At 35.2% G+C, this 12,457-nt stretch overlaps 1 protein-coding gene across 1 annotated transcript in view; it reads right to left on the bottom strand.

Moving 5' to 3' along the window:
- The window catches only part of NR2C1 (nuclear receptor subfamily 2 group C member 1), a 45,817-nt gene continuing 33,360 nt past the window's right edge, over positions 1 to 12,457 (bottom strand). Inside the window, exons 11-14 of the mRNA XM_021687333.1 lie at positions 8,290 to 8,429; positions 6,785 to 6,922; positions 4,772 to 4,877; positions 1 to 1,884 (exon numbers count right to left, since the gene is read on the bottom strand). Coding sequence (XP_021543008.1) covers positions 1,710 to 1,884; positions 4,772 to 4,877; positions 6,785 to 6,922; positions 8,290 to 8,429 — 559 coding nt within the window. The 3' untranslated portion in view covers positions 1 to 1,709. The remainder of the gene's footprint in view (positions 1,885 to 4,771; positions 4,878 to 6,784; positions 6,923 to 8,289; positions 8,430 to 12,457) is intronic.

Genomic DNA, 12,457 nt, shown 5'->3' with positions numbered 1-12,457 from the left:
TGTAGTTCACATTTTAATATAGTTTTAAAAACACTTCCAAATATAACTACAAATTTAATCAGGACAAATACCTGAAAGGAACATGTATCTTAATTAACCATTAGTACATTATTTTAAAGAATTATTTTCCTGAATCCTTGGCTTACTTCATTGGGTTTATAAAGATATAAACCTACTGATTTTTCCATATGAATTATTTTGTACTAAATGTAGTTTTTCCTAGTTGATAATTATAAATAAGCCTGTTGATAAAAATCACATTTTAAATAGGGAAAAAAGTTTCCCTTAATAAGTTGGTAAAGACTGTAAGTTGATACTTTTAAACTTCTGATTTACTATAAAGTAGCAATTTGTAAAATCCACACCCTCCCCTAAATTCAGTTTTTCTATTGCAAAAATCTTTATAAAAAATGTACTCTGAGTGCAATAAAATCTCCATATTTGTTTTTTTTTTTTTTTTAAATCAACACACAGACATACCAAAATAATTCATCATGACAATCAGAGCAAAGAAAGATTTAACAGTCTCAGTTTTGCTAAGGAAAACATTACTGTGGAAGGCATCCAAGGAGTCTAAAATGGTTTTGCTGTGGCAAGAAGGCTTCAGGCTGATGCTCATACTACTGTTAAAACAGCTTTCCCCCCTTTAGAGTGAAATATCAGTGCATATTCCTTTACATATTAAAAAACTTAAATTTTTAAAAATTATCAATCTGCTTTAAAATAATTGTTTAACTCACCTTGAAAACACAGATTGGCTATGATAAATCCATTATTCAACAAACTGGGTATTTCTAATGACCTAAAAGAAAAGGGCTAAAACTCACTGAAGGGTCGGGAAGTTCTAATTCAGGTCCGAAAAGAGGGACAGAAGTCCAATGCTTTTTGTGGAATGGAAGAGCAACAATTTTAATGTCTATTTTAAAATACTGAAACATTTTGGGCTCAGTCTCTACTACTTTTAAAACACAGCAGTAAACCAAAAATATTAAAACATGAACCCTATCTCATTCTCAAAAACAATTTTCTGCTACATACATAAATAAAAAGTGCTTATAACTAATAATATACAACACTAAAAAAAGTCTTGAGATCATGTAGGCTTATGTCTCATTGCCAGCAATGAGACTGGTATATGCTAGGGTGCCGTAATATTTACAAAAGACAAAAAATATATATATATTTAATTAATATTTCCTATGGTTCTAATGTTATCATCATACCATTAAGCATAAAATAATCTTTTACATGGTAATTAGAACAAACAGATTATATTATGGAAGAGTAAACTGCAAGGAAATCCTCCTTAGGGATTTCTGAAGATTAAATGTTTGTACTAGTTTGTAATGAAAACATGAATAGAACACAATTCTGGAAAAAAAAAAAAAGACTAATTTATTTGTTTTATAAGATAAAATATAATAAGTGATCTTAGTTTAGATGCCAAGAAGTGATAGCTTAGGGTGTCATCTTAACCAAGAATAAATTCATAGTATTTCTTAGTCACTTAAGACAGGAAGGGAAATTCTAATTCCTGCCACCTGCCCAAGTCACTTCAAAAATTCTTAAGAAGTTAAAATAAAAACACCCTGGGTTTTTGGTTATTCTTTAAAGTCAAAATTTCCCGATACCCTGGAAGCAATGAGTTCAATTTGGTGTCTTCTTGTGTTCTGGGAAACAACAGTAAGTTTATACTGACATCTCAGCCTTCAGATGCTGTGACCGATTATTTGTGAGTTATAATCTGCAGGCTCCATTTTTAAAATATGTGGGATGACACTGTCAATTCGTACATTGCCAATGAGACCTTTGAAAAACAATTCTTCAGTGATGGTAGCATTCATCAATCTCAAAGCAGGCAATCTGAGTAGCAGTCTGGACAACCTAAAAAGGGGAAGGAAAAACAAGGGTGTAAATCCAAGAGAGATTTAGTAGAAAAATAGAGGAGTAATTTCTGCATGTATATTGGTTGTGGTCTAATTTAATAAAGATCTAATTTTAAAAAGTTAAAAAATAAAAACTTAAGTATTCTCAAGCCTTAGAGGGTATGACAATCATCTGGATATAAATGCAGTCCAACAGACTTGATAGGAAAGCTTTGCTCTTAACTACTATACTGTGTTGCCTCCACTTGGCTGAATGGACCATGGAACTAATAAGTTATTTATTTTAAAAAATATTTATTTTAGAGAGAGCACATGTGCACACACGAGCCCTGCGGGGGAGGGGGGAGAGAGGGAGAGAGAGAGAGAGAGAGAATCTCAAGTAGACTCCCCACTGAGCTTGGAGCCCGACACGGGCCCATCCCATGACCCTGAGGGTCATGACCTGAGCTGAAATCAAGAGTTGGACGCTCAACCAACTGAGCCACCCAGGCGCTCCACCAAGGAACTATGTTATTAAAGCACAGATCAAATTATACATTTAAGAATGGCTTAGAGATTCAGTTAAGGTTGTAAGAACAGCAATGTTCTGTGTTATCAGGACACATGGGGCTCAGTGGTAATCAAAAAACAAATGGAAATGGTAAAACAGGCAATAGTTATTACTGGGAAGACTGGGGAAGAGCACAGAATATGCAATCAAGACCACTGGGTTCAAATCTTGATTCAACTACCCATCCACCTATGTGAACGTGTGTTAGCTACTTACTCCTGGTCTCTCTGTGTTGTGGTAAAGATTAATGAAATGATTCCTGCCAGTTTCTGTGCTACTGAGGATCTTAAAGGCAAAACCATACTTTGCATAAGGTATAAGCTGAAAACTCCTATCCAAAGTTAATTTATTATATTATTATTATTTTTTAAAAAGATTTTATTTATTTATTTGACAGAGAATGACAGCGAGAGAGGGAACACAAGCAGGGGGAGTGGGAGAGGGAGAAGCAGGCTTCCCGCAGAGCAGGGAGCCCGAGGCGGGGCTCAATCCCAGGACCCTGGGATCATGACCTGAGCTGAAGGCAGATGCTTAATGACTGAGCCACCCAGGTGCCCCCAAAGTTAATTTATTATTTTTAAATAAATCAGAATATAAGAAACTGAGAGAGTTCAGAGATCAATCAAAGCACCTGGAACCTACTGGAACAGAGGTCAGCCAACAGCTATATGTCAAGAAGGAGGAAAAATTTAAATACTATATTTGTTCGTACAATGAGGTATAAAACAATTTTAGAGACTTTAAAAAACTGAGAACAATCATAACAAAACCACCACCAACAAAAAAAACCAACTTTCTGAAAAGCTTGGGTATGTGTATCCCTCTTGTATTCTAAGGCCTTGCACTCTAACATTTGTGACCAATCGAAAACAGGATTAAGTCACCTTTTTTTTTTTTTTTTTTAAGATCTTACTTATTCATTTGTCAGAGAGAGAGAGTGCACAGGCAGGGGGAGCGTCAGGCAGAGGGAGAAGAAGGATCCCTGCTGAGCAAGCAGCTCGATGTGGGACTTGATCCCAGAACCTTGGGATCATGACCTGAGCCGAAGGCAGATGCTTAATCGACCGACTGAGCCTCCCAGGCATCCCTAGTCACCTTCCTATAGCCACTAGTCTCCTCCTCAAATTACCCAGTTCCTATTTGTTACCACGTGAGCTGCAGGAATAAAACTGGTAGGAAGCAGGGTAGGAAAACTGGTTAGATAAACTAAAGGTGATTTTCATGATGGAACTGGCTTATAAATCTATTATTTATTATCTGTAAACAATTATTTTATGTAAAACATTCTTTTATTAGTATGAAGCATGTTAATTTAATAATCTTAGTAAACATCTATATAGTCCTTATTATATATTATATTACATATATGTTACACTATATGCAATATGATATACTATACAATAGGCAGTGTTCTAAGCTATTTACATACATCAACTGATTTAATCACTATACTAATTGTGGGTACTATTATCTACATTTTACAAAGAAACTGAAACACAGAAGTTGAGTAACTTGCCCACGGTCATACAGCTAGTAAGTGATGGGGTCAGGAGTAGAGCCGTGGTATTCTGGCTCTGCCAGCCACGTGCTAGCAGAACTACTCTCCAATACTGTTCCTCTTCAAAAACTGAGTTGGATCTTATTAAAAAAAAAATTCTTTTCAAGGGATATTGGCAAGAAATATCTTGGTAGAAATATCATAAACCAAATTCCTAATTATTTATAAAATAGTCAAATGGTGTTTTTATTCATTCATTCCTGTTTCTTCCCTTTCACTAATAAAATCCTTTATTTGGGGCTCCTGGGTGGCTCAGTCGTTAAGCGTCTGCCTTCAGCTCAGGTCATGATCCCAGGGTCCTGGGATAGAGCCCCACATCGGGCTCCCTGCTCAGCGGGAAGCCTGTTTCTCCCTCTCCCACTCCCCCTGCTTGTGTTCCCTCTCTCACTGTGTGTGTGTCTCTCTCTCTCTGTCAAATAAATAAATAAAATCTTTAAAAAAAATACAATAAAATCCTTTATTTCATCTGAAAAAATAGTTTGGGCACTAGAGCCAGACAACCTGAGCTCACAGGCAGGCCCTGCCCTCTGTGTGTGACCCTGAGCAAGTTATTTAACCTCTCTCTGCTCAAGTCTTCTTCTATAAATTTTAAGAAATGCATGAAATACTACCTGTAAATCACTTGCACCAATGCACTACTGCTTTTAATAGGATTAGCTATTTCAAAGGTCCATGCTGACTAAAACACTGATATACTCTTGGAAGGGAAAATAATGAAATAGATTCATAAAAAATTTTAAGATGGATTTAATTAAATAGTATTTAACTTTTAGATACCTGTAGGTGTCATCTGGATATGTTTTGGTTATATAATCTTGGAATTCCACATATGCCTTTTCCTGAAATTTCTCGATTTGTTCCATGTTTTCTAGGCCTGGATGATCTGAAACATTAAAGAATATATTGTTACCCTAGTTCTGAATGTTCATTTAATAAGACACAGAGAGATGAGATAGAAGGGGGTGGGAAGAACAGTTCAGTCAAAAAAAAAAAAGCGCTATCCTATGCGTGGTTCTCTCACTCCACAAATGTATTTAGTAACCCACCTACTAAATGCCAGACACTCTACTTTAAACCCTTTAAAAAATTTATTTTAAAAAATATTTATTTATTTGAGAGGGAAAGAGAGAGAGTATGAGTGGGGGGGAAGGGCAGAGGGAGAGGGAGAAACAGACTTCTAGCTGAGCAGGGAGCCCCATGTGGGGCTCAATCCCAGGACCCCGGGATCATGACTGGAGCTGAAGGCAGACACTCAACCAACTGAGCCACCCAGGTGCCCCTGTACTTTAACCCTCATAATGATTCTGTCTCATATACATATTCTAAAATGTAAATAAATGAGATCACTGGTTTCTACTAAAATAATTTTCTCTGTTCCAAAAGTCATGGAAGGGAGTTTGATCATTTTGCTTCAACAGGAACAAAAAAATAAAATGACTTAGCTTAGTTAAAAAAGCATTTTTAATCCAATGAAGTATCTGCAGATTATATTCTACACTACTTTTTTCCTAAGAACCTCCCCATCATTGTTGGGTAAAAAGATACTTCTGAAATTATCAAAGAATGGACAGTATCTCTATAAGAAAAACTGTAACACAGAAACACAAAATAATCTATATAAACATTTCAATAGTCACTACAAAATTTCACAAAAATGGGAATATTAAGAGAACTTCAATAAAATTATGCCTAACTTAGGCAATATTGAAAAACATGGAAAGCTCTGCTCTGACTAAAGAGAATAAAAAATAAATAGAAAATACTGGGAATACTTAATAAAATTATACTAAATCAAATCTATGTTCTTTCAATTTTAAGGTAAATGAAGGTGGCAAATTGGTTGTGATTAAAATGGAAATACATGTTATTAACTTACGTGAAACTCTGAAGAAACAGGAAAAAAAGCTTTAATTGTCATATTAGTATCACTGAGTTTAAGAAGCAGGTTTCCTCATATAATTTTATTATGATGCACAGGAATAGACACACCAAAATAAAAAATACAGGGTCTAAGAGAATAGTCAATTTTTCTTATTCATAAATTGATCATTGAGCTTACTGTCATTTTACTGTATGTGAAAGCTAGAAACTGGCAGGAAAATAAGAGACATTTTTCTATTTGTTGGTAACTCTAATAAGATGTTTAGAAGTTTAACCCATTAACAAACCAATACTCACCTTTCATTTGCCTTCTCATCATGCCTACCAAAATATGCCTAAGAATTCAAATATTGATGTGAACATAATTATGTCATTTCAATGATTTCTTCAACTTTCCTTTTCATACCTAGATCAATGTCTAATATCCATAAAATTCACTGATTTAAAGTGTGTAATTCAATAGTTTTTCGTAGATTCAGAGCTGTGCAACCATCATTACAACTGAATTTTAGAACATTTTTGTCATCCCAAGAGAAATTCTGTGCCCACTGGCAGTCACTTCCCATGCTCCCCCTCCTTAGTCCCTGGTAGCCACTAATCTAGTTTATGTCTCTACAGACTTGCCTATTCCAGACATTTCATATAAATGGAATCATATAAAATGTGGTCTTTTGTGACTGGCTTCTTTCACTTAGTGTACTGTTTTCAACCACGGCGTAGCATGTATCAGAATTTCATTCCTTTTTATGGCTGATACCCCACCGTCTGTAGATATTACATCTGGTTTATTCATTTGTTGATGGACACGTGGGTTGTTTCCACTTTCAGTGCATCCTTTCACATTCCCACCAGCAATGTATGAGATTCCCCCAATATTGTGTTTTAAATAAGAAAGAAATGTTTATGTACCTGGACTGAAGAGTACTATTGCCTTCAGGTAGGCATATTCATATCCATCAATGCAGAGTTTAACCATGCTGTTACAGAACTCCTGTAGTTTAAAGATGTGCTCCATCAATAATTTTCTTCTTTCTGTTGACATTTTATCTTTAATTAAAAACAAACAAACGAAAGCTTCTAGTTTTTGGCTAAAATGTATGACTATTTTTACTCAATATATTTCCTTCTCACTAATTTCTAGCTTTGAATATAACCAAGCTGTAAATGTTTAAAATTCATTATCTCTGCAAGTAAAGATGAAACTTGTGATCCTCAGACATTGCTCATTCAAGGAAAAAAAACAAGCTGTTAGAAAAAAAAAAAAAAAAACCCAAGAAATTTAGTGTTTCAAGATATACCTTTGAGAAGGTAAGCTGTAAAGATAACCTCCTGAAAAACTAGCCTACAGAAGACTCAAATTTTGGTAACAAGATTTTATTTAAGCTTGTAATTGGTTGAAAAAAATGAGCAAAAGCACCTAGATTTTTGAAGTTCCCAACACTATTAAAATAAAAATACTCAGCAAAAAAACACTGCCAAGACCAAAGAAAAGTTGAGTATAATAAAGTTTTATAATAACTTTTAAAATTTATTGTGTTTATGTTTAAAACACATCTGACTAGTCAACCACAGCTTTAATGAAGTAGGCTATATATAACCCATTACAAATTCATGCGAAATGAATCAAGACCAGGAGTCCGTAAATAAGATGGAATGTAGTGCTACCTTCTAGCAGATCTACTGCTGATGACATTTTAAGGTGATTTTTCTGCCTCAAACTGGAAGTGGAAGAAGATGATTTAAAAATAACGCAAAACAATGAGAAATGGGACATGCTAAGGAAATAAAACATAATTCCCAATTTGTAAATTATTCCTAAATTCAAAAAGCAGTTCTTCCCATGCTCCTGGTTAGTCACAAGCCAATTTAAAATTAAACATTTATAAATCAATGACCGCCTGTGTCCTCAATTAAAGCCGTAATGACCACGGCATCAAGAAAAGGAAAAAAGTAAAGAGTGCTCTGTTTAAGTAAAAGAATATATCCCAATGAACTGATTAAAAACAAAAACAAAAACAACCCAGCCTATGCTGGGATTCAAAGGACTATAATTTAAAAAAGTCAGTTTGAAAATTGGTGAGAAGTATACATTTAAAAATATCTGGTCACCTCTATGTAAGCTAATCCCTGGATTCTTTGGTATCTATGTCCAAATATGCAAAACTTCGAAGGGCCTACTCAGAAGCAGCCTGCCAGAGTTAAATATAATTGTTTCAATTTTGTTATGCTCTCATTTGAAAATATTTTTGGGTGATTAATGGGTTAATTTATCAAAATGTAAAAGTTATCTCTAGTAAAAAGGATGCTGGTATCTTAAACATTAATCAACTATCTAACTTTAATGATAACATAGTTTATAAAATTGACACCCCCTCTTATATCCTGGAAAAAGAAATAAATAAGATGCTCCTTACCCTGTTGAAGGCTACTGTGAAGACAATTGACAAATGTTGCTAATATAGTTGCCACATTCATCACTTGCCAACACTGGGCAAGACCAAGAGTAAAAAGTTCATTCCAATAAGCTTTCACCAATGATATGCTATTTTCTTGCCTATTAAAATGAAATACAACAAACATGTATCAGATATTAACATGTATTTTATAAACTTTACAACTTTTTTTTAAAAATTATTTATTTATTTGAGAGAGAGAGCACGAGCAGGGGGAGGGGCAAAGGGAGAGGGAGAAGCAGACTCCCTGCTGAGCAGGGGCTGGATCCCAGGACCTTGAGATTATGACCTGAGCCCAAGGCAGATCCTTAACAAACTTGGTCACCTAGGCATCCCGAAACGGTTTATTAAGCATGTTTCAGATGGGATATTAGTATCCCTATAAATGAGATACTGTGGATTTTGCTAGGAGAAATGAAAATAAGAATGGTCCCTTCCTGAACTTCTGAATAAGAAATCTCCAGAGCATGAGAGAGTAGAAAAAATATTAGAAGTCAGCCACAGTTTTAAAAACTAGATCATCCACTGATTATCCATTTGAAATCTGGCTAATAAGCTTCCCAGGTCTCAGCTGCCTAGCTATATAAAATGAAGAGAAACTATACGTCCTATTCCCTGCTCTCATTATTATGAGATGTAAATATAAGAATTATGTGAATAAGGGATGACATATAGTATATGCCAGGCACTATTCAAGGCACTGGAGAAACAGCAATTAACAGGATGGATTAAGTCTGCCTCCATGAAACAGAAGGTAAACATACAAAAATACCATTTCAAATATTTTATATATTATATACACATGTATATGGTTATATATGCATTAGGTTTCTCTCAGGTAAGAAAAATTCTACATTACTATAAAGCAGGATTATGCATTAAAAAACGGTGGGGGGGGGGTGTTCAGGTAAGGTGGCTAGAAAAGGCCAGCCTGAGGGGCTGACATCTGAGTAGAGAAAGATGGGAAAGAACTTAAAAAACAAAAAGATCTAGGGTATTGCCAATTTCTTATGGCAATCAAAATCTATTTGAAAGTGAAGTTTAAATGAAAAGAAAATCCGTATTTTCAAATCTCCATATAAAAAATGATGTAAAATTTACATCTTAAGATCAAAGAAAATAAAAGAGACCAAGATAATATTTTCATGTATCAGAAAAGACAGCTAAAATCCAGAATCGAGGATGGTGTGAGGAAATAAGCATTCATTCTCACGTAAGCATTGCTGAGGTGTTAACTGGCTCAACATCTTTTTGGAGGACAATTTAATAGTACCTCTCTATAAAAAAACTAGAACAGGGGCGCCTGGGTGGCTCGGTTGGTTGAGCGACTGCCTTCGGCTCAGGTCATGATCCTGGAGTCCCGGGATCGAGTCCCGCATCGGGCTCCCTGCTCGGCGGGGAGTCTGCTTCTCCCTCTGCCCCTCCCCCCTCTCATGTGCTCTCTCTCATTCTCTCTCTCAAATAAATAAATAAATAAATCTTAAAAACAAAACAAAACAAAACAAAACTAGAACATACACCCTCTGAGACTTAGCTATTCCACACTTGATCTTAGCCAAAAGGCCGAGAAGCGATGAGACTTAGCTATTCCACTTGTAAGAACCTATTTTATAGAAATACACAAAGTAGGCAAATTATACATACAATGCTACAGTGCTTATTGTAGCACTGGATAGAATAACAAAGAAAATTAGCAAGAACCCAAATGTCTACTAATAAAGAATGAGTAAATCAATAAGAGATCCTGTAAAAGAGAATACTAGGCAACCATTCAGGAGAACAGGGTAAATTGACATGTGCAGACATAGGAAGACACCCATCTTATAAGTATAAAAAGAAAGGCAAAGAATAGGATATGCAAGTGTGTAATGGATTGTTAAAATATGGCACTGAAAAGGTCTGGTAGGACACCAAACTGTTAATTAGTGGGGTTAGTTACCTCTGGAGAATGAAGTTTTACTTTATATTTCTATACTTCAGTGTTACTTTAAAATTTTATAAACAGGAGGAAAAGGTTAAAAGCAAACATGATGGGAAAGTTCACAGTAATTCAGTTTTCACCTTAACCTCTGAGTCTGAAGTTTTAAAGAGGAAACAGCTAACCAAGGTAATTAGTGGACACAGGATAGGAAAATGAACAGAACCAACTGACAAAAAAAAAAAAAAAAAAAAAAAAAACCAAAGCTCTTTCTGACCTGTTATACCTAGTAGGATGAAAGTACTTTGACACTGTTGTGGGAGACTCAGAGAAAAGATTGAGTAACCGTGCAGAGGATGAGGGACACCAAAATTGTTATGAGTACCCTAAAGGAAAAATGACGAAAAGTGGCAAATGAGGAATAAGCCACCAGATTACTTTGTTTCCAAAGGAAAAGTGAAAGAAATATGGAGATTAATTGCAGAAAGATACATATATTTACATCTTCATCCAAAACAAAACCCCAAAATATCCCTGTAGTATAGCTAGCTATGCTGTTCAAATGTTTTTAAAAAGTTCATTAGGAAAGGAAAACAGCAAGTCCTTTTTAAAGAGAAGGTTCCTAAGAGAATGAAGGAAAACGAGCATTGATAATCTAGTTTGCAGTAGCACTGGATTAGATAATTTACATTCATCATCTCAGCTAAGTAGCCTCGCCAGCAAGAAAGCATTTCTGCTCTTAAATTATAGATGTAAAAATAGAGCCTAGTTAAGTAGCAAAGCTAGCAGATGAACAAAACCAGAATTTGAACCCAGGTGTTCAAAATCTATGCTTTTGTATAACTCATTAAAATTTTAGCAAGTAAAATGCTAAAGTCAAATTTCTCAGTAGAGACTCCCCTTTACAGCTAGTATTTTGTGACAGTAAGAGCATGTTTGCTATCAACTTTTTTCTGTGAAAAACAAATAACTATTGTAATTACATTATACTACCTATTTTCTAAACATCTTTCCTTTGAAAAGCAAAAGGAGCTGGATGGGGTAGTTAAAGTATCAGTCAGGTACACTGAAACAATGCCAGTGTTAATTAATAGAGGCATTAGGTTGCATAACGGTAAATATGTCAACTTCTTTTACAAATAGGTATAGGTATTTTTCTCTAACTAGTCTTCTATATTGTTAAGTTCATTAAAATATGTACATAGTACTCAGAATTAGAGATCAGATCATTGTTTATACTATTTATTTTGATAAAATAAGACTTCCAAAGTCATGTATACGTGGGGATAACCTAACCATTTGTCTTCCACGCAAATAAACCCAAGGCATTATACTTTACCTAGCAGCATGTGTTTGAAAGGAAAGCATGGTCCTTAGGGAAAAGTTGTCAGTGATACGGTAATAAAGCTGGTTTTATTTTTATTTTTTAAATTTTTTAAAAAAGATTTTATTTATTTGACAGAGAGCACAAGCAGGGGGAGTGGCAGGCAGAGGGAGAGGGAGAGGGGGAAGCAGGCTCCCCACAGAGCAGGGGGAGCCCAATGTGGGACTCGATCCCAGGACCCCGGGATCATGACCCGAGCCAAAGGCAGTCGCCCAACGAACTGAGCCACCCAGGTGCCCAATAAAGCTGGTTTTAAACCCGCATCTATAGTAAAACATTACTTTGTTTCAGTGGGATTTTAAAAGATTCAACTTTCAGACTTAGCATTTATGGAAGGTTTCTTAAATTACTCAAAAAATAAAGTCTCCTGTAGCAAATTGTGGTGGTTTAGAACTTTGGGTTATATTACGAGAATCCAGGTAGAGAAGACTGCTGACAAATCATGCCAAGTGCCTGTAACTGAACTTACTACTGTGTAATCACCTAAACTATGCAGGTAGGAGTGAAAAACAACTGAATTCCTATAAGTTTTGAAACTACAAATCTTAAACAGAAAAATAAAATCCTTGTAAAATATAAAGGACTGTACAATACAGACAGTATTAACCACCCACTGTTAGAAAGGTTCTTGAAGCTACTGTTCTCCATTTAATAAGTAATCAAAACAAACTCGACTTTTAGTAACTGATTAATGTTGCTTATCTGTTTCTCTCTGCAATATTAGGGCTTTGTTCCCAAGTTTTGGGTCTATGGATAAAAATGCAACCTATGTCAGTTTCTAGGAGACTCAGAATAGCTTTTATTACCACTCAACAGAATTTTCCATC

This window comes from Neomonachus schauinslandi, chromosome 5, assembly GCF_002201575.2.
Source record: "Neomonachus schauinslandi chromosome 5, ASM220157v2, whole genome shotgun sequence".
NCBI lineage: Eukaryota > Metazoa > Chordata > Mammalia > Carnivora > Phocidae > Neomonachus > Neomonachus schauinslandi.
This window is presented reverse-complemented; position numbering and strand designations above follow the sequence as displayed.